This window comes from Homalodisca vitripennis, chromosome 2, assembly GCF_021130785.1.
Source record: "Homalodisca vitripennis isolate AUS2020 chromosome 2, UT_GWSS_2.1, whole genome shotgun sequence".
In the NCBI taxonomy this organism is placed as follows: domain Eukaryota; kingdom Metazoa; phylum Arthropoda; class Insecta; order Hemiptera; family Cicadellidae; genus Homalodisca; species Homalodisca vitripennis.
In genome coordinates, this window is record NC_060208.1 from 172,315,477 (window position 1) to 172,339,829 (window position 24,353).

The 24,353-nt window shown below is 32.2% G+C and overlaps 1 protein-coding gene across 1 annotated transcript; it reads right to left on the reverse strand.

The window, feature by feature from the left end:
• Positions 1 to 2,206: 2,206 nt before the first annotated feature.
• Positions 2,207 to 21,566, reverse strand: LOC124355045 (probable leucine--tRNA ligase, mitochondrial). Its single transcript, XM_046805955.1, has 8 exons — positions 20,910 to 21,566; positions 16,982 to 17,148; positions 12,808 to 12,981; positions 11,892 to 12,074; positions 9,759 to 9,991; positions 8,233 to 8,460; positions 3,645 to 3,743; positions 2,207 to 2,420 (listed from the first exon to the last, which is right to left on the reverse strand). Exons 1-8 carry the CDS (start codon positions 21,512 to 21,514, stop codon positions 2,253 to 2,255), a joined length of 1,857 nt encoding a protein of 618 aa, XP_046661911.1. The 5' UTR covers positions 21,515 to 21,566; the 3' UTR covers positions 2,207 to 2,252.
• Between the last annotated feature and the right edge of the window lie 2,787 nt (positions 21,567 to 24,353).

A 24,353-nucleotide genomic window follows, 5' to 3' on the forward strand; every position in this document is an offset into this window, starting at 1 on the left:
TCCATATTGTATACTTGTGTTCTGGGCTTAAGTTTATTGTCGCAATAACTTTTTCTAGTTTTTTTTTGTAAACTCACTTGCGGCTGCCGGGTCTGCTGATAGCTTTTCACCGTACACTCCAAAAAATGAACGCCGTGCCTATGTTTCCAGCGTGAAAGCCAACCATCGCTTGCCACAAATGTTCCTTTCTCTTGAAGTTTATTGTGTAGGATAACAGCTTTTTCTTGTAAAAATGGGGGCCACACATTGGCGTTCCTCGTTCTACGTTCTTGCAAAAAAACCACAACCAAAGAGCATCATCAACTAACTCATTGTTAGGTTTCTTTAAAGTGCAAACGAGATGCAAGAACTTTATCTGTTTCAATCTGGGTACAAAACGTTCTCAATTGATTTTCTGTTTCGACGCCAATCGTTTACCGTGCTTTTACCTACTCCAAGTTTCCTACAAATATTTTGAACCGATTCACCTTTGTCTAAACGCTCTAATGCTTTCAACCGTTGTTCTATTGTCACAAAAGTACGCTTACGTTTAACACTCATCACGAAAATAAATCCAAAACAGCAGCACACACGCAACAATACACTACACACACAAACGTTCACTCAAGGAAAGAATACAACTCTACATGTACTATTACATCTCAACTCGATTAAATACAGAAGACAACTGACCTATTTTTAAACAAAGGAATGAGCGAATGAGCTAGATAAACTTGTCACGACCTGTCGCTAGTCGTCGCGGCGTCGGCGAACACAGCAGATGCGCACGTGAGGTCATACTCAGGTGGCCGGCCGAACCAAAACGAAGCCGAACGAGAGGGAATCTACTGTACTAGGAGTTTTATACTAGCTGAGAAGTTGACTATCTAACCATCAAACCAAGATCGTTTTTAAATACTGAACAATAAAATAAATGCAATACTTATGCTAGAAATGTAGATATATATAATTTGGCAACTGAAATAATTAACTTTTTTCAAATAAAAATATGTAATTTATTTTTTATAGTAAGACATAATACAATTTCAAAACCTTGTCCTGAATTTTTTTAATGACATCAAGACTGAACAGGGAAGAATTATGAATGAAGGCATCAAGTGATAACAATCAATTTTAAGAATTTAATGTTTAAATTAATATAGAATGGATGAATTATTTTGTTGCAAAGTTTGAAAATATGGAAATTACTCCAAATAATAATGGGAATCATAATTAAATGTTAAAGAAAAGTAAATCTGAAAAAAAACTACTTTCAAGACAAACTACTTTCTTTTTTCTACTTAACAAAAAGAAAGAAAAAAACTCTCATTGATGATATTTTGTAGTTTTAATATATCTAGACTGTTGATAGTTCCATTGTGGTGAACATAAAATAATGTCCTTAGTTTATTTAATCGGACATTGTGTTTCATCAACAGTGACAATGTGGTTAAAAATTTGCCACCTCCTCCACAGTACCAGGTAAAAAATCTTTATGGGTGGTTCAACTCTCTTAGTTTTGAATTCATCAGTTCACAGTTTGGGTAACCATTGGTCACAAAATTTAAAATACAGAATTTTCAGTCACAAATTGTAATCAAGTTCTTGATACCTGATAAAAATGCTGTGAAATATCTGTAGTTGTGAACCTTTGATTTTCCCTCATCGATTTATTTGACAAGGTCAACGGTAACGGCAGACGGCTAGCCTCTTCACTTATCATTGTTAACAGAAGTTCGTCTTTAAAGAAATAACTGGCACCATTTTTAAACTGCAGTATAGCCAATGTCTTCTTTATACATTGAACACAATATATGATGAATTTCCACTGGTTCCATTTTCTTTGCCAAAAGAAATCAAACAAAACTACGTACTTCACAGTCAGTGGGAGAGTTGATTAAAGTGGCTATCTGAATGCTAATTTAGTGCTTAGAATGGTGTAGCAACCTGCACTGTGACAGTCAGATGCACACTGGACATAGGTATGCAGTGCCACCCAGATTGCACTGTTACGACCACCCATTCTGCGATCAGGTGCCTTGGCAATTTATTTTTCAAACAATCCTCATACTTCAATGTATTTCAAACTCAGTTAATTTTTATCATATAAGGTTTTCTTCTGGTTTAAGTGGTTTCCCTGTACTCTCAATTTCTGTTCATAGTTTATTAATGTGCAGCGTTTTTATTGAACCAAATATTCAAACAGGGTTAAATAACCTGACAATTATTAACTTAATAAATTTTACTAATCAACCAACATATAAAAATTAATGCTATTTATTGACACCCTTTTTCCTGGCTTGTTTCCGCTTCTTTTTGTGGTGTTCCTTGTCGAACTGCAGTTTGGTGTGGTCCACACTGAGATCCACAACAGCACAGAGACCAGGGTATATCTTGAGACGAGTTTGTAACACAGGAGATTGATCCGTGTATAGTCTCACCTGCAATATTTACAGAACATGATATTTAAAATAACACCTAGTAGGTAATGGCATCAGATGTGAGTTCAATATATTCTGATTATGGTATAAAGATATTTTGCATTAATGTCCTATACTGCATCACATTTCTTACCTTTTCTAATGGTATATCACTTTAGAAAATGAAAATATTATGTGTATCAACTAGTGATCAGGAGGTGGTTGAAATATAAAATGCAATTTCACTGTTAATACATTTTTATTTGATAAATGGTAATTGTAAAATCAAGATACAAAAAAAATTAAATGAAAAGCTAATTTTGAACATACAGTCAACTTGGTAATACCTGATTTAATGATTTCTCATTCTCCAACAAAGACCATTTTTACACCAAGTTTCATATTTGTCTTTAAGATATTCAGAAATATTTATTAGTATTTGTTTCTTGAGGTTGATAAAAATAAGCATACATTATATTATATATATATCATAATATATAATATATATATATATATATATATATATATATATATATATAACACTAACACAAGAATTGCAAATTAGGATTTATTTTTGATCAATTTATTCAAACAAATATGAATATTTAAATAAATTGATTCAAAATAAATCCTAATTTTCAATTCTTGTTTTAGTGCAAATTTATTGTTTCAATTCAAGTATGCTACACAGAATATGGTACTTTGCAACTCGGCCAGAACTTTAGCAGCACAAATAAAATTATATCCAACAGGATACAATCACAATAATTTTACAAAACAAGAATAACTGTTGCATATGGAGAGAATAACTCAATGATAGGCCTACTATTGATGATTGTGGGAAAAGAACGACTTTAATTACGAACAACCTTTAGTTATTGTGACAATCTGTGAACTCCAACTACAATATGCTGACTTATCATACTGATCTTGCTGTCTCAATCTTTGAAATAATTCTACATGATTGAACCTGCCCCCAAAAAAGTAAGTGTGGCATGTACAACGTAATTGTATAGCACATGTTTAGAAAAATTAAAAGTATTTATTTTAGAGGGACACAATTAATTGTTTGGGATCACTAATGATATTACCACAGTGATTCTAAACAACTTCCAAAATTAAAACATACATTTTTTGAAATACAAAAGTTTTATTCCACTTATTATTAGTTCTAGCTATTACCTTAATAAATTAAATAATAATAAATAAATTTTGAATAATAGTCATATTTTTAAAGTCATTTACCTCTGAACTGGAGAGCGCCAACTTAGTAGCAGATGACTCTGTCATCTGTTCCAGCTGTTCCTGGCTTATCTTCAACGTGTCCTTGACTGCCATATTAACCTGTCAGGTAAGACATTCATTTACTAGCATTTTCATTTTATGAATGAATACTATCTACAGTAAAATAACTTAAATTTAATAAATTGTTTAATACAGTTCAACTAACCCTACACCTGTTTTACATAGTATTCGTATACTATGGTATATAGTAAGGATTTTAGAAGTTATGGATAGGCAATTATGGAAATTATATTTTATTTATCAAAACGCAATATACTATTATTATATTTTTGTTAGCTTAAACACAATAAAATGTTTGAAATTCTTCAGCAGATGAAATGTATGTCTCCTTTATCAAATCTCACTCCCTATGTCCACTATACAAGTAAAGTAAGTTGCTCGGAAAGTAAGTTGCTTTAATAAATAAAATTTAACATATTTTTCAACATACAGTAAACTTCCCTTAATCTGGCACTGTCAGGACTTGAGGCATGCTGAATTATGAAATATGCCAGATTATCAAAGATTATATATATATATATATATATATATATATATATGCAGAGAAAGTACTTCTAGTGTTGGTTCAATGTTTATTGAAATTAAATTCGGCTATTGCCATTTATACAAATTTAATTAATGTAAATAAAAGTCGTTTTACAGGTATTTGGTCTTCCGATCATATGACAGTTTGGTTATTTAAACGCATATGTGACAGATACAGCCAAATACAAAATAACTGAATCGGAAAAAGTAAGGGCTCTGTGGTGTAATGGTAGCACATTCACCCGGCAAGTGAGAGATCCAGGTTCGACTCCCGGCGGAGCAAGTACTTTTTGTGAAGCAGTGTTTATTGAAATTAAATAAGGCTATTGCCATTTATACAAATTTAACGTGTATATATATAGGAACTGCCTCTACCCACCATCCATAGCCAGTAAGCCTCTACCTAGTCATTACTCTGTCAATTGTAATAAACTATCACTTTGTCATATAAATATTCAATCTGTAAAAAATAAATTATATGCTTTGGAAGCCTATTTGAATAGTAAATACTTTGATATACTGTGTCTTAATGAACACTGGTGTGCTCACGAGGAACTCGACCTTTATGTGCCAAGTGGTTTCTTATTAGCAATTGGTTATTGTAGGAAATTGTTTTCTCATGGTGGTGTGTCTATTTACATAAATAAAAATGCTAAGTTCAATTTTGAAATAATTGATATTAGTAGATTTTGTGAAGAAAAACAATTTGAGGTGTCTGCAATCAAATTTTCTAAGTTAAATTTAGTTTTACTATCAATTTACCGGACCCCTGACTCTTCAATAGATGTTTTCACTGATAAAATGTCTCAGGTGTTGGATAGTATCTCTAGTTTGTCTAAAATGGTGAATTGCAAGATAATAATTTCTAGTGATCTGAATCTTGATCCTAGACACTCTGACCGTAAGACTGTCAATTTTTTAAACATGCTTAGGTCATATGACTGTTACTGTTTAAATTTAGAGCCAACTAGATTTAGCTCTTGTATAGATAATTTTATCTCTAATATTGGAAATAATGCAGTAGTTTGTCAGGTTGATCACCACCATTTGTCTGACCACTCTGGTCTTATTTTAAATGTTGACTTAAACAAATTGTCTTTAATTACTGACCTTCCAAATTTTACTGATGCTACCACATCAGATATTAGCTATACTTATAGGGTGCTCAATGAAAAAGCTGTATCTGCCCTATTTAATGGTCTGGGTAGTTCTGATTGGGAAACATTTTTCTCATACTGTAAGAATACAAATGAAGCATTTGAACTTTTTATTAACGATTTAGTGGTTAGGTTTAATAACTGTTGTCCTTTAAGGAAAAAAAATTGTAAAAATAAGGAAAAACCCTCAGTAGCCCAAAAAAACTGGTACACTCCGTACTTAGGAAAAATTAAATCTTTTCTTGTAATATGTCATGAAAAACACAAAGCTAGACCATGTTCTAAATATAAGGAATATTATTCTAGGCTAAAAAAATTGTACAGATCAGAAATAGTAAAAGCCAAGAAACAATCTAATGCAGATTTCATTCTGAAATCTCAAAATAAATGTAAAGCAGCCTGGAAGATAATCAATAAGGAAACTGGTCGTTTAATTAAACAAAGCACTCCAAATTTACCCATTAGTGCTACTGAGTTTAACAATTATTTTGTTAATGTTGGTAATAACAACCAACAAGGTTTTCCTATTGATAAAATTGCAACCCCACTTGAAATTTTACAGTCTGTTAAACCTGTAAAGGATCCTAAACTGTATTTTAAATTTAACTTTGTAGATTGTGTTACTGTGAATAAATGTATAAGTAGTCTAAGTAATTCAAAGGCAGAAGATGTTTATGGGCTTTCAAATTATGTTCTCAAGAAGTTAGGTTTAGTTTTGCTCATTCCTTTAACGATTCTAATCAACTGGAGTTTTTCAGAGGGAGTTTTCCCCAACTGTTTAAAGGTAACAGCTGTAAGTCCCATTTTCAAAAAAGGTGATAGGCTCAGTGTAAATAATTACCGTCCGATTGCTCTTGTTCCAGTAATATCCAAGCTGATAGAGTCCATTGTTAAGGATCAGTTAGAAACCTACTTTGAAACAAACCATTTTCTTACTTCTGCTCAGTTTGGATTTAGAAGAGGATTATCTACCATTAAGGCGGTAGAAAATCTGGTTTTCAATGTTATGGAGGGTTTTGAACACAACGAAGAAACTAGAACATTACTTTTAGACCTTAGTAAAGCTTTTGACCTTGTTCCACATAAAGAACTTCTAGAAAAGCTTAATTTCTATGGCTTGGAGAATGTTGAATTATCTTTTATGAAATCTTATTTGGTATACAGGTCACAATTTGTAAAACTTGGAGACCAAAGATCGGACCTGAGGATGGTGACGAGGGGGGTTCCACAGGGCTCTGTCCTTGGTCCCTTTCTTTTCATAATTTTTGTAAATGACTTACCTAATTTTCTTCCAGAAAAGTGCCTTCTTTATGCTGATGACACCACACTTTATACATCTAGTCCTGATCGAGAACGTAATGAATTGGTCATTGATTACATGAAGGAGCGTTGTGATCTTTGGTTTTCATCCAATAAGCTTATCTTAAATAATGATAAAACTGAAGAAATCATCTTTAGTTTAAGTAAATCTACTCATCATAAGACAGTTAAACTTCTTGGAATTAATTTGGATTCTAAATTGATGTGGGACATTCATACAAAGCATTTATGTACTTGCCTTTCTAGAGTTTTATTTCTGATCCGTAAATTAAAAATGTGTACTCATTTAGATTTAGTGACCCAAGCTTATTATGCATTTTTTCATTCACGTTTACTTTATGGTATTACTCTTTGGGGTAATTCCAGTGGAGCTCAAGAAGTTTTCATGTGGCAAAAAAAAGTGGTCAGGTGTATAAAAGGTCTGGGGGATAGAGATTCATGTCGAACTATATTTCCTGAGCTTAAAATACTCACATTACCTAGTCTATTTATCTTCTACAGTCTCACCCATGTCAAGGAAAACTTAAATAGTTTTGTTTCAAGAGGTTCAATCCACTATTACAATACCAGAGGTCAAGATCTATTGGATGTAAGATATGCTAGACTGAGTAAAACCCAAAAGTCTTTTAGCTTTATTTGTATAAAACTTTTTAATAAATTGCCCTTGAACATTAGAAATCTTCCAATTAACGCTTTTAAAACAAAAATTAAAAATTGGCTGATTAGTCAAGCATTTTATAGTGTAGCTGAATTTGAAAATGGGAATTTCTATTCTATAAAATTGTAATCCAAGATATTATGTAAATATGTGTTTTTTACTTGAATCTTTGTATTTATTTGTGTGTTTAATTTATTTATAGGTTTTATTCATTTATATGTTTTTAACTTATTACAAGTATTGTTATACATTTTAAATGTAGATTTACCATATCTTATTCACTTTTGTTGACTACAAATCTATTCTATTTGACCTATATAATTTGACATGTAACCTTTAATATCTAAGATTACACTAAGGCTGTGTACATTTGACTATGTCTATTGCAACTACTGTTGATTAAGGACAATAAACATATTTCATTTCATTTCATTTCATTCATTCATTTCATTTCCTTTCATATATATATATATATATATATATATATATATATATATATATATATATATATATATATATATATATATATATATATATAAAAAGAAATAATATTGACATAATAAATAAACAAAGAATCACATAAAACACATTTTTATTATTCAAAAATAATCTTTAAGTTGTCCTCGTTATATGTGGATCTATAAGAACTATTATTTTTCAAACAATCTATTTACAACGTTAGTGCGTCTATCACAACAACTCGGCAGAACACGGTCAAGGTTGAGGGAGTTCATCCCGGTTCATCACAACCCCATACCGTACTGCCACTGCCAGTCTCTTGACACTGCTCATCTATCTCATAAGGCAGTGGCGAGACGTCGGTTCACCTCAAGAAGAAAGGGGTTTTTCTTATTTCATGTGGGCTTACCGAACAAGTGAGCTCTCGTTTGTAATCACTGTCCAGACAAGGCCACGCCTGCAGGTGAGCAGGTCTGGACCAGTTGAACTCTGATGTAGTCTTGAGCCCTGCTGAGGTTGCAAGTCCTGCCCACAACTCTGCAGAGAAGTGGGGAGCAATAGGAGCAAGAGCTACTACTTGCATCGCTAGAGCCCTCTCAAACTCCACACAATGGGCCTTGTACTCCGCTCCAAATCTCTGCAAATTACAACCTTGATTTGAATAAACAAATTAGAAATGAAGTTATGATTAAAATTTACATGCATAAAGTAACATTTCCACTTAAAGTCTACATATTCCTTAACAAGCTGTGCAATAAATATTGCAAATGCAAGAGCAAGAGTATTAAGGAAGTTTTCTGCATTTTTTACCTTCTCATCTTTTATGGACCAGCTGTCAAACACACAGACACACACACACACACATACATATATATTGCTGCCCTAGAATGTAGGTGGAAAGTGCCAGGCAGTAATATATTGCTATTTGCAATCTGTAAGAGAAGTGTCAGGCAAAAATATAATCCCGCTTGCCTTTTTTACTTTGCTTTAATTTACAACACTCTTGAAGTTATACAGTGAAAATCTACAGTATGTTTTGGCATAATAGGTAATGAAAAATTTGGTTTGCTTGCTAACGCTCAGCCAATAAAATAAAAAAAGTTTTTATTTCCGTGAACAAATCATTAAAGTTTTCCAAACAATGTCAAAACAGCTAATTTTGGTCTGACTTTTCTAGCACTACCGGTCTAAAGACTGGTTCTTCTCGCATGTCTGGTTCTTCTAGTAAAATGTCTGGGACTCAAAGGGTCAAGTGTGAATCTAATGATGGCATTGCCTAGCTGATTGTTATCATGATATCAGTAACTCAAGTCTTAGCCTTAACATTGCCTAAATTCACCATACTGTGTGTGGACATTACTGCAATCACATCCTCCATTGTCAAAAGATATCTTACTGCTATGACATCAATTGTACTAATTGTAATGTCTTGCATCACAACATTTCACTTGCTCCATTTCATTCGTTTATTTAACTCAGGTGTAAATAAACCGATAATTTGTTTATTTAATTTTTTAATCCCAATATTGTAATATTATTAACAAATTACTTTCTCCTTTTATTCCACAGAAAAACAGTTAAAACTGTGAACAGTTGATATTTGATAAGAAAACAGCAAACTAGTTGTAATGAGAGTTTTTTCCTTACATAGCGCTAACTCATAAATGATTTGATTCAATCAACTTCCACATCTGGGGGAGATGAAGATATCTGACCCAGCACAGACATTTTATTCCAAAAGTCTTGGTCATGAGTCCTGTAGCTGAGGTCTCAGCTCCTAATTCTTGTAGAACTCTTGAGATAAAAGTAGAGACAGAGATAATTAGAGACTTGTGTGCAATGTAAGATGAGTCCCAGACTAAATTGAGGTGTTTAAAACTGAATTTATACAATAAGAAGTAAACCATATACTTCTAAACGAGAAAATCAAATTACCCTGATATCTCCAGTTAGCCCCTGCATCTTGGAGATGACACGGTTGAACTGGTGGGTGACCTGGTAACTCATGGTGATGCCACGCAGGTAGTAGTTGCGAGAGTCCCTTAGAGATGCTTCAGCGGCTGCTATGTCTGCTGGGATCTGTAGAGTTTCCGCTTCTGATCGAGCCTTACGGAACTCCTGCACCGTTAGCCACAGTTTATGCTGCCAGTTGAGGACCCCAGGAAATGCTGCACAATCATAAAAAATTTGAAATCACTAATGCAAACCCAAAAAAATGTATTTGTGCCTGAATCATTGAAAATAAATATGAACAGTAGACATTAACAATAAAATACCTAATATTGGTTACATTTCAGTAGTTACATTGAGGACTAGCAGAATAACAGTGCTTTGCTATGGGATCAAGACATTTATACATATACAATACATTATGTTTCAAAGCTCTAAAACAAATCAGATATCATATATAAAACATGACAAAATAATGTTTTTAAATGTTTGAAGCTTCCTCAAGATTCTATCTTGGACCCCGTTCTATTACTTTTATGCTTTTTTATTGACAATATACAATTTTAAATAAAACTTACAACAAAATAAAAGTTACAAGAAAATTATTTTTTGTTGCTGACAAATTTCATTGTTTATTAATCTTCAAAAAGAATACACTACATTCTTGACTACTGCAAACTGTTTTGCAGGTTAGCTATGGTTACTAGGTAAATGTTAAAAATCTCTAGAATCATTATTGGAATGTGAGAACTGTACTCAAATAGAAAATGAAGATCAGGCTTTTGTAAACATTTTAAACTGTAATGGCAATGAAAAAGACATTGTCAACTCTCTTCCCTTCAAATAACATAATTGTTAAACACCAGACATTTCAGCAAGAAATCATTTGTTACAAAATGTATTCTACACATATATTATGTTTGTCTATCAGGATGTAATCAAACAATTTGTTACCATATTTTTATAAACCTTTTACTGATTTCTGTATAAATATATTTACTTATCAAATCCTTAGGATAAATACATTCAGAACAAGATGGATATTAGAAATGAGAAACTGAGATAGAAGGAATTGGAACTAAAACAAAAAAGAACCTGGTTCAGGCGCGATTCAGTTTTGACATATCACTCACTAATCATAATATTGTTTAATCGTAATTTTCCAAACATGTTTTAAGCATTTTTGTTGATTTGATTCTTTATTTATAATAAATTACTTTGAAAATATTCATATTACAATCGAGGGGAAAGAGCCACGATGTTGAGAATCAAGTGTCAGAATGACCCATTCCTACCAATAATATTATATATTAACATTATAATATTATTTTTATTTTATCTTATAATGCCACTTTTCGCATAGTATTACACTCATACTGTGTAAAAAGATGTAATGTGGTAATAAAGTATATTCTGGTCATAGGTGGTTGATCAACGAATGCAGACGTATTGTGACCTGTATTCTGTAGTTGGTTTAATAATTAGTGTTATGTTTAGTTTTTTATTAAGTGCATGTTTTAGAGTTAGTGAAGTTGACACTAGTTGTTGATGGTGGTTGTGATTCCTGACTTGGGCGTGTCACAACGCTCTAGTATGATTTGTTTATTTTAACCTAGTTTGTAATAATGTGTTAGGTTAGTTATTTACCTGAAGAAGATATCAGATTGCAGATCTCGAAACGTAGTGTTACTGATTTTTGTTTCACTGAATGATGGCAAATGTCCGGAAAAATCCTATTTCCTTCACAATCCCTCCATCGTCAAAAATAAAGTTCAAATAGAGGTTTTAGGCCTTCATCCCTTGAATTTCACCAAATTAAGTATTTACTGTACTACTGGAAATTAATATTGTTATATAACATTGGGAAGCAATTGGCCTGTGGTATCTATCAGACTTGTTATTAAAATTTCTTAAATTCAGTACAATGAATATAGAAAATGTCAAAGTTTATAGAATCGATTATCTAAATATATGTGCAATTCAGATACATTTCCTACAAAATTTATAAAGTGATACATCTATTCATTTCTGGATGGTAAATAAACTAAACAAGGAGTGGAATCTTATTATACCGTAATATGCATTTTTTTAAATTTAAAACTATATAGTATTACTAACTCGCATCATCCCAGTTACGCTGCGAGGTGGGTGCCACACTTCCCAACATGAGTAGTCGTGTGGAGTCGATGCCATACTCCTTGAACATCTGGCCAGGATCCACTCCGTTGTGCTTGGACTTGCTCATCTTCTCCCATGACTCCACCACTACTTGCCCTGTTGACCTCTCCACCGCCTTTTTACCTGCAACATAATTCATTCATTTGTTCATACTGGATAGTGTTTTATTAATTACGTTGTGCCATTTGATAAATGGTTGAACATTAGTCAACCAAACAACCAAGACAAAATATAACTTTACCAAAATAAACTTATAAACATAGCCTTTGCATTGTTGCAACAATAAGTTTTTTTAATTTGTGCAAACAGAAATACCAACTGTTTAGTTATACATCAATCTTCAAATTCAACTGGATATTTTCAGAGTAATTAACTTTCATATTGAGCATTTATAGTGCATATTAAAATTTATGTAATCTATATTATAAACTGTCAATATAACAAATTGTTTTATGTAGTTTCTATATTTTGTAACTCTAAATTTGCAAATTTTGGCTCCATACTTTTTCAATAACCCTGTGAAACTAAATAAAATGGAAACTTATATATGGTATTTTTGTTGGTACATTTTATAATAATAACAAGAAGAAGAACTAATAATTTGTAAAATAAAATAAGTAAATCTTTATTTTCACTTTATAACATGCATAAAAAATGTTGTATATACATCTAAGAGTGCAGAGTAAAAATGATAAAAACTATAATATATACCTTAAAGTAAAGTATAAAGTATTTTTTCAATATTGAGAACGCTAACACATAATTACACAATATTATACATAATAGCATTATTATTAATGTATTTCTAAAAGAAGTAAACTTGTAGCGGAGAGATGATTATTGGATTCCACTTTACCTGATCGGTCCACATCGGAGGCAGGGATGTATTTGCCAGTGGTCTGCACCCTGTAGGTCTTGCCCATGACCATACCTTGAACTACAAGTCTCCTGAAGGGTTCCGAGTCAGGAAGCCAACCCAGCGAATGCAAGAAGTAAGACATGAACCGGGCGTAGTACAAGTGTAATACAGCTGTAACATTGGTAACAATACTCATTAAAATTCCAGTGAATACAGGAAGTAAGACATGAACCAGGTGAAGTACAAGTTAAATACAGCTGTAACATTGGTAACAATTCTCATTAAAAACCCAGTGAATGCAGGAAGTAAGACATGAACCAGGCGTAGTACAAGTTTAATACTAATGTAAAATGGGTAAAAATATTCAGTAAAAACCCAGGAAGTGCAGGAAATAAAACATGTAACACAGCTGTGACTTTCAAAATAATACTCATATTCTCATACTCTTAATAATAATACTCATACTCTTTCAAAATATTTTTGGATGAACTCATTCAAAAGCTTTAATTTGGTCCATAATATGCTAATTATACTTTTTCCTTTGTCTATAGCTTCTACAATAGCCTCTATGAGGCTCACTGCTATAATTGCGATTGATTTCCATGGACAAAATCCGTGTTAAGAGTCAATAAAAAAGTAGTTATTCTTCAGATATTTGACCAATCTGTTATAAACAGCTTTCCCAAAGACTTTTGAGGTTGTAGGTAACAGCAATACTGGATGGTAGTTAGATTAGTCACTTTAACAAACTTTCTTATGACCTTAGCAATTTTTAAAGGTTTTGGGAAAGAACCTGTTATAAAAGAAGAATTTATTAATTGTGCCAGAACATCTTTTAATTCATGTTTTACTTCCTTCAATACTGAATCAAAAAATCATCGTAACCGGCTGATTTTTTTTGTTTTTAATGAACCTATAATCCTATTTCATCCGGTTTTAATTGGAATCCAGGTTTAAATTGTACATTTGTTGTGGATTTTGCTTCCTGTTTATTTATGTTTAATTGTAAATATTTATTGTTTCCTTTTTAACTAAGGTTGTTGTAAAGATAACACACTGCTTGTAGATTTGGGTGTGTCATTTTATCCTCTACTAATACTATGTTTTAACTTCAGGTGAGGTTTATTTTTGACTTTGTTGATTATAATAGACTAAATTGTTTTAGGTATGTTATTTGAACTTGGTATTTTCCCATTAAAATACTTCTTTTGGCGGGCTATGAATGTATGTTTTGCATGGGGGAACAACTTTCATTTTGTGTCATGGAACGTCACGCATCACGCTTGTTCACTCTGTAGCTGCTAGGAACTATCCATTTTGATGTAAGTACGTTTCTCTGTTCAGTGGATATCTAGCCGTGCTAATGGGAGGTTATTGTCACTCCTTGTTGAAGTGACTACTTCTGTTGGACTATGGATATATGTTTTGCACAGAGAAAAAACTTTGGTTTCGCATCACAGAACATCACACAGATTTATGTTTTCCACATGCATTCAAAGTAGTAGAATGACTGCTTTACTGAAATGTAAACAAACCTTATATAAACAACTGATCTGAACTGACAAAAGTTGATGTTAATGAAAATTCTGTTAAGAGAGATTAAAAGGGAAATATAGACTACAATAACATACAACATTATACATGGCAAAGAAAATAACGAAACGCTTCTCTAATCTAGTTGTGTTTTACAATGATTTGTTTAACTGTTTGATCAGTTTATTCATATTATTTATTGATGTGAATGTGTCTAAAATATCACATTTTCTGGACCATTTCTGAGCTGCTTCTGCAGACTTTCCTTGGTTATGGAATTTTTCAGGTTAGGTTACTTAAGCTCAAATTTAAAAGCCTGAAAAAAATGTACAAAATCGATTCATACTCTACTATTAGTAGCTATGTTGACTTTAACACCCTAAAAACAAACTTCCAACGCCAAACAATTGTTGCAAAGAGACGAAAATATATGGTAAAATATGAAGAAGATCTGTTTTATAATTCTTTGTTGCCCCTCGTTGTTGTGTCATACGTGGTTGATCAGTGTAAATTCTGTGTTAATTTATTCAGCCTCACTTATTGGTCACCATGTGTCGTAGATCTGTTTTTTGTTTGCATTTTTTATGTTTATGGTTCTATATTATTGTATAATAATGAATAAGATCAGATGATTATTGTCATTTATGAAGATTATGTGTGTTTGTCAAATTAGAACAATATTTAGCACCACATTGTTTGTGTCATATGGTGATATTCACTGTTTATATAGTAAAACACACTTTTTATTAGGTGTGTAAGACTCACCTGTAGTTTTCAACTGCTGTAATATTCTGTTTTATAAAAGTAGATTCATTTCATTATACTATCCAATATTACAGAAATATATATAAAGTTAACAGAAAATAGAAAACTTTTTATGTGAAGAATTTAGTGTCTCATATTATTTTCTGAATTTTGGTATTAAAAATTTAATATATATAGACACACACAACAATAAACAATAATAAAAAAATCTAGATTATGTTAAAAACAGAAAATGTAGGGTAAATTATGCAATTGTACAACGGACTTGAAAATTATCTTCGCACTTTTTAACTCTTTGAGTGCCACGGGTATTTTCCGAAGGCATATGCATAAAGTGCCACGCTGTTTTTCGCATATTTATAAGCTTTTGAGGAAAAAGCTGTTGTAAAATAACTACCAAACAGATTTCCATCATTTTGTTGTTGTTTTTTTTCTTATTAAATGCAGAATATGATACATATCGTTACAAATAAAATTTGATTTATAAAAATATAAAAATTTCAGTATTTATAAAAAAAGTGTTTTACTTTTGTATAAAAAGTTAAGTTTCAACCTAATTTGTGTGCATACGTTATTTTTAAGATTTTTTTATTTACACCATGATAAAGGCCATATGATTCTAAATAAAACCCATGGATAACATCTTATTCTAGAATTTTTAAAAACATGGCATTATATGTATTAACAAAATGCTGCCCGGTACCGACATTTTATAAACTGTACTTCATTTGTCAGAGTTTAGAAATTACTTAGTAATGATGTAGTTTTCCCAATAAATCTAATAAAACATTAATACAACACAAATAAATATGATTAGTAAATTTAGAAACAAATACTTGCTAACATATTTACATAAAAGTTTACATTTACTAAATAATAACCCTAAAAATGTTTACACTGAAAATTCACGTTTTTCGCTTGAACACAACTCAAAACATACATTACTTGTGTAAAGAAATACAGTAAAATACTGTATAAGTTACTATTTTATTTTGTATTTTCTCAAATGCTTGGTTATCGGCACATAAACAACAAGAAAGGCCGTTACGCAACACAGTACTCGTCCGCTACGTCGCGTGACTGGAAGACAGAATCATCGTACAGGTACTTATCACAGCCCACTATTTTTGGACGAGTTTTCCTTATCAGAGATCAAAATAAACTTCATTATATGTTCCTTCTTCCATAATGAATCGAAAAATACTTGATGAGTCATACTTCCTATCTCCAAATCGTCTCCAAATAGACACAGGAATGGCCTGACATTTTCGAATAATGAAATGTTGTTCTTATAGTTTTTGATTTAATTGATTGTCGTAATAACTTGTAAATTCCAAAATAGGTTAAATAAAGTCAGTTGTTTTTAATACTGTAATTTATTTTGTCCCCGATAAGGAAAACTCGTCCAAAAATAGTGGCTTCTTGATAAGTACCCAAACAACATTAGTTTCACAGATAAAATAGTAGAGAAACAACATAAAACTCGTATTTATCGATAGTTTGGAACCTATTGAATACAGCCGTCTGATTATTTGGCCAAAATAATCTTGTACTATATAAAGTATTATCGAAATACGAAACGTCAAAATTGGCGACGCTGGCACTTTATGCACTTTTCGTACCGTCAAAATTAGCGACGCTGTGGCACTAAAAGTTCTTAATGGAAATGGGCTGATAGGAAAATGATTAATAAATTTTACTTTTTGAGTCTACTTGTGTTGTTTCTTTCCATCAACCCCAAAGTAAATTTCACTCTACTTCAAATTCATTCTCAATGTACAAAGCTAGCATCATCTACACATCTCAAGAAAAATAGAGAAGGATTTTTACATATTTCATTCAGTTTTAAACTACAATATTATATTATACATACCATGTTCTTTGCCACCAATGTAAATATCGACTGGCATCAGTTTAGATGCCGTTGTTTTGTTGAAAGGTTCATGCTGATTGTGAGGATCCAGATAGCGCAGATAGTACCACGATGAGTCAACGAATGTATCCATCGTATCTTGGTCACGTCTCGCAGGCCCTCCACAGCTGCCAACATAGCAGAGTGCATCAGTAGTACTTATTAGTTCAGTTTTGATCAACTTAAGAAGGATTTAATGATTATTTGAAAATTCTTATTCGGTACTGTTGTCTGCTAGGTAGCAGCACTGAGCAAGCTGTCAACACATACTAATTTTATCCATAATCAAATCATTTATTGTCAGGACACTACAATAGTGTATAACAACATCAACAAGTTATAACATGTGAAACAAGTTAAAGAAGCATACTATTACTAGCATTGTAAAATTCATTTCCACTATATATACACTTCTTAAGCAACATGTTTCTTATGGAGGTTTCAAACCTAGGCCTAAATATTTTTTTTATATGTTCAGGTAAAGCATTGTACAATTTGATTCCCAGATTCCTGAAGCTATTTTGCGTGCCTGTGTGTTTACACTTCATCAGCAACAGATCATTCCTATTTTTCGTAAAATGTTATGGTTATCACAAATGCTAACAAGGTCATTCAAGTTATCTTTAACATAAATCAAAACACTTAATACATAAACAGATGGTAGGGTTAGAATATTAAACTTTGCAAACCAAGCTTTACAGTGATCTCTGTTAGGTACACCAGCAATCACTCTGACAGCCCTTTTTTGCAGAATAAAAAGTTTTGTTACATACTGTGTATTGCCCCATAAGGTGATTCCATAAGTGATAAAGCTATGAACATAAGCATAGTATACAAACAATAAGTAATCAGTTGAAATTGTACCCTTTAGTGCCCTAATTAAGAAAACACCTTTAGCAACTCGAGAGGCTATATAGTTAATATGATCATGCCACTTGAGATTCAACTGAACATGTATTTCAAGAAACAATACTATAATTGCTACTTTTACTGTACAAATTGGGAGGTAGGTCTTGAACTTTTCCAATGTTTATGCAAAGTTTATTTGCAGAACACCAGTCCAAGACAGTAGAATTCTTATCGATAAGTTTATTTACACTGTCCAAGGCTGATTCAGCACTAACCAATAGCCCCAAGTCATCTGCAAAGAGGTAAGTATTTACACAGCTGTCATTTAGATTTCCTGGGAGGTCATTTATATAAAGAATAAATAATGTTGGCCCCAGTATTGAGGCGGCACTCCAAAGTTAACAGGTTTAGTTACTGAATATGAGCCATTTAGTAATATACATTGTGACCTATTTGTCAGATAAGAGTTCAAAAGATCTAAAGCTAATTGATTAAAACCATAAAATTTCAGTTTATTGACTAGAATACTATGTTCAACAGTATCAAAGGCCTTTGAATGGTCGTAACTTCTAAAATTAACGACATTTTTTTTTTGTTCAAGGCCATCAAAACAAGTACTTACAAGAGCCTGTACTGCTTTTATGGTACTGCAATTAGAATAGAAACCAAACTGACAGTCACTGAACAACTTATTTGACTCTAAATAATCTACAATCTGCTTATGTACCAACCGCTCAAAGACCTTCAACACAGCTGGAATAATAGAAATAGGTCTATAGTTGCAATGCTTGTCCATAGCACCTTACTTATGAACAGGAATAACCTTACTAATCTTAAATATATCAGGAAAAGTTCCACTATTAGTATAATTAATGTTTCTGGTTGGCATATCTGCACAAAATATTACTTAGCTGAAGTTTGTTGTTGTTTTGATGATCATAATGACCACAATGAATCTTGAATCTTGAAACAGCTGTTATCAATGTAGTGTAAAATATCATGTTTGCATAGCAGTAGCAGTAAAAAAAACATAAATATTGTTATCTACATTATTTTGAATAATAAAAGTGTTTCTAAAAAAACAAAACTTTCAATATATATTATACAAGGTGGTATCAGAAAGTTTCTGGACTGTACTCACATTGAATAGAGACAATATTATTAAAATTATTAGTAGTCCAAAAAGTAGTTATAGCACTGGATATGATGATATACCAGTGGCAATATTAAAGTATACAATGGAATTTTTAACTGAGCCACTGCTTCATATAGTTAACTCATCTTTCCTCTCTGTACTTTTCCCTGAAAAACAAAAAATTACAAAAATAAAACCTATATTTAAAAAAAGGCGATCAGTTCGATGCAGCAAATTATCTGCCACTTGCATTGCTCCCAGTTATATCCAAAATATTAAAGCTTGCAATGTCTAACCAGCTGGTTGACTATGTAGAAAGAAATAATTTATTTGATAGCATTCAACATGGGTTTAGAAAAATTAAATCTGTAGTTCCAGCTGCCACTGATTTCACTGAGTCAGTGATTGATTCTGTGGATAAAGGGATAAGGTAATAGGAGTATTTATATGGACCTCCATAAAGGATTTGCAAGTGTTAGTCATACTAAGTTGTTAACTAGATTGTCACATTGTGGTATACATGGGAAGGAGTACAACTGGCTAAAGTCATATATACAAAACAGACAGCAGTTTGTTGAAATACATAATCTAAACAACAAGAATAATTTAACTAGTTAATATAATTCTACTTTAAAACAAACTTCTTATGGAGTTCCTTAAGTATCCATTTTGGGGCCACTTCTATTCCTCTGCTACCTAGAAAGAATTCCAGAGCTAGATAAATTATGCTTATACGTTGATGATGCCACTCTAAAAATTAGTGCATCATCTAAAGAGGAATAGAGATGTCTGCTTTTGTCAGCCTATCTAAAATAAACCAGTTTTTCTAAGAATACAATTTAATTTTGAATCCAACAAAAACAAGCTATACGGAATTTTCTACTAACCAATGAAGAAATCAAATTAATCCTAGAAACATATAGAAACAGATGAAGTGGCTATAGTTAAGGAAGAAGAAGTAAAGTTTTTGGGTTTAACACTAGGCAGTTAGCTGACTTGGAATAAACATTTAGAAGAAATAATTCAAAAATTAACTCTGATTTCAGAATTCCAAAATTATGCTCACAAGAAACTCTAAAAATGATATATTTTTCACATATTGTATTTGGTATCTCATTACACGAATCCACATCAATAAAAAAAATTTAGATTAGATTTTAGTAATACAAAAAAAAGCAATTCGTGTTATTTTAAAACTTCAATGGAATGAAACTGTGAAGGATTACTTTCCTCAACTGGGTATCATGACAGTTTACAGTGCTTATATATATATATATATATATATATATATATATATATATGAAACTGTAATGTCAGTATAAAAAATCATGCTCATAGCTTAGGCAAAAGTGTTGAGAACCACAATTATAATATGAGAAACGGAATTAATATGGCAATAGTTCAACATAACTTACAATTTTTCTGTAAATGGGGGCAATTTTTTTTAATTTGCTGCCAAGCAATATAAAATTAATAGAAAGTCATACATTACTGTAAAATAAACTTAAAAATTGCCTGACTGACTTGCCATTGTCCTCCTGTCCTCCTTTTCTGAATGTTATACAATTCACTATTGTTTTTACTATAGTTTAAATTATATTATATTGTATTATTAGTTTTATTTGATACTAATGTAAAGTATATTTAGTAAACTTAACTGTTTATGTTCTCAATCATGTGACACAATTCATGTACACCATGTGTAACAATTGAATACAGTCTTTTCTGATTCTAGTTAACAATAAACTTTAGTTGTCTTCGAAAAAGTGGCCAGAAATCTGAACAATGAATAAAACAATATTGTTTGTTTATACATTGTAATTGAACTACCTATTACACAAGGAGTCACACTGTAAGATACATATGTTAACATGAATTATCAGACTACACAACTTACCTACTTACTTGGGACAGGAAGTAGAAATCCATTCTTCAGAGGAAGACAGTTGAGACCCTTTTTCCAGAACTGTATTGGCTGGAGGGAGTTCTACTGGGAGCTGATCACAGGCCACAGGTTGAACACCACATTTGTTGCAGTGCACCATGGGAATTGGCGTTCCCCAATGTCGTTGTCTCGAGATAAGCCAGTCCCTAATCTTTGAACTGGTCACTCTTCCTTTAATTTTCTTGATGATAAGTTCTCGGTCAAACTCACTGTCTTGTTCTGTAGTATCCACTGGTATGCCGACACGCTGAGCAAAACTCACATCACATTCATAAACGTCGGGAATACCGATACGAGCCTCAGACCCTTCATGGTATGGAAGTTCATCAGTGATATAAACTGGCAAGAGTTTACCTGTCAGTGTGTTTCTTACATAAACATCCAACTTACGATTACCCTCTCCTTTATTTTCAAGATCCAAAACGCTTCCGGGAGGAACTGCCACGAATTTAGCTCTCGGAATTAGTTCAGGTTTGTCAGTCCACAATGTCACTTCCCCTTCTTCGTTATCCAATGGAAATTCAAAACTGACTCCGTCACAGCTTCCAATCCAGCCCTTTTGCATATCAACAATATCTTTCCAATCCTCTAAATCTCTTCGGTCCAAACCATCATATAGAGCCCTAAAAATATAAATAGTTTGAATTTTTTTTTACTTAAAGCTATTAATAATAATGCCTTCCATTCATAATTAAAAAGAATATTATATTAAATTTGAATACTTGTTTTTTGCAATAAATACATAAATAATAAATCATTTTTCTTAATATACAGCTATAATATTATTACCATAACATTATCTTTAAGGACACTTGTATATTTAAAAGTTATGACTCTTGAAACTAACTTTTCTTGAAAAATTTTCATGAGTAAATTTCTTTGTTGTAATAACAGTCTGATAGTAGTAAGCAGCTCATTGGGATTAAACTCATAGAAATACACACGCACGCACACACACACACACACACACACATGTGCGCACGCATACGCTGCAAAGCGAACAATCCACCTATGTCACAATGTTAATAAACACAAACAACATATAAAAGTCATGTTAAAGAGAAAAGAGATAATTATACCTACCCCCCCCCCCCCCCACCCCCCCCCCCCCCCACCCCCCCCCCCCCCCACCCCCCCCCCCCCCCACCCCCCCCCCCCCCCACCCCCCCCCCCCCCCACCAGTCAGGAGAAAATTGGTTAAGTTACACTTGAGTTTTTCAGGAAACAGTTTAGTTTCCTTATCTGTATAAATTTTAAATATTATTTGGAAATTATGTCCAGCCATCAATTCTGGTTTAAATTAAGGTTACTATTTTGATTAAAATTGTTAGTATGTTTGTTTCATTATAATTTTTTAAAAAACATTAAATGTAATCAAATAATCGAGTAAAGTGCCGTTCTTTCAAAGCATGCTTAATATAGAATAATTTATACTAAGCCAAATTGAAAAGACTGTATAACGAATTTTATTGAATTTATTTTGAATACAACACAGAGTAAATAGCACATAATTTAAATTTGTTTTAATGGTTTTCACCATATACACTTTATTTTTTATAAGTGTCAAAGATCTGTAAAAACTATGCATTTCCTGTAGAGTATAAGATATATTAAAATTCCATATTTTTACCTTTTTACCCTGTTGATATATGTTTTGCAGAAGGGCATAGCTTAAAAAAAATATTGATTGAATAACAATGTGCAGAATACAAGCAGTGAAAATAACCGACCTAAAATTTGATTGTTATTTACTTTATAAAACCCTAACAATGAGATCATGCGATATTTGCTCTTCCTAGAAACGCAGAGTTCTCACTAGGCTGAGCCTTTTCCTCCTCACTATCTTTGAATTGGAGTTTTCCTTTCCAACGATTGGGTTTTTTGTTATTGAAATCACACAGAATCTAACTTGTACGTTTTATAAATCAATAAAAATTTGAATTTATTGTCAACTAATATAAGAAATGTTTTTTAATCCAAAACATTTACTGGTCATGTCATCTAATCCCACGTTCGTCATTGTGCTGAAAACGGTGCGCACTTAAACGCAGAGAGCCATCCACAACCAAGCATATTTAAATAGCAATCTAGGAAACTGGGAGACAACATTTTACGTGTGTGCATAGTCCTGTTGAAAGCTGTGCCTGTAGCAATGGGTTTACTGCACACAAATTGTGACACTTGAAATTTTCAGCCTAAAGTTCAGAAGTTTAAATTTTTAAATAGAATTTGTCAGAATAAAATAACCTTAAAGACTAAGACGATCATCATGCTCACAAGATGTAGCTGTTAGTCGTATACAAAACAGACAGACATATTATATAAGAGTTCCAGAATGTAGAAAGGACAAAGAGTATCTAAGACCATCCAACTAGAATCTAGACTGATGCTCTAGTATTGACAAAGTAGGAGTCGAAACCACATGTCGAAACAGACTTCGCTGCGATAGAATGCAACATTTGAAATCTATAGCTCATTTTCGAAATGTCCTGCAATCATATGGACAAGAAGACACTCGTACAAAAAATAAGCTTCGACAAAAATTACGCATCTTAGAACTCATTCTTGTAGAAGTTCTATTTCATGCGAAATTAAATCTATATATACATTTTTTCTTGCCACATGATACATTCATATTTTCTTCATTAAATTGGGTTTCATGACACTGTTTAAATAATAAAAATCTACACCCCAAGTAACTACAAAGTGATGTTGTATGTGTTGGGATAGTTATGCTACGTGTGATAATATGTCACATGTTTGAGTCTCTTATGGTACGCCATTCAGAACCAGAATACCTTCGGCTTGTTCATAAATGTATTTATCCTGCTATTTTCTCGCTGCCATCATGGTTACCCATAAGGTCAATGTAAAAATATTCGCTAACGCTTAGCCAAATTCTCATGGAGTGACATGCACCATCATCGAACTCAGTGTTTCTCATCTATATATATATATATATATATATATATATATATATATATATATATATATATATATATATATATAAATGAATGTTTGTGTGGTTGTCCAAAATATTAGACAGACCATTATGAAAATTTGTATGTATACGTATTTTTCCACGGAGAAGGTTTATTAAGCTATGCCCATTGATGTAACTCACCACCAAGCGGTGCTGCAAAATATAAAAGGATTCAAAGCGCCTGCACACTATAAACTGCAATTACGAGACAGTTACGTATATTACATAGCCAAACACTATTTGAAGGCGCTAAGTGTTAGACCACTTTTATAATAAAGTACATGTACGTGCACAAGCACAACATAAACATATTTTCTTGATCGTGGCAACAAGGCAAACTCTACATCGGCGTTGTAAATATAATTCTATTAAACCAGAAGTTGACATACACGGGCAAAGCTTACGAAAAGCGTGCAAAGCC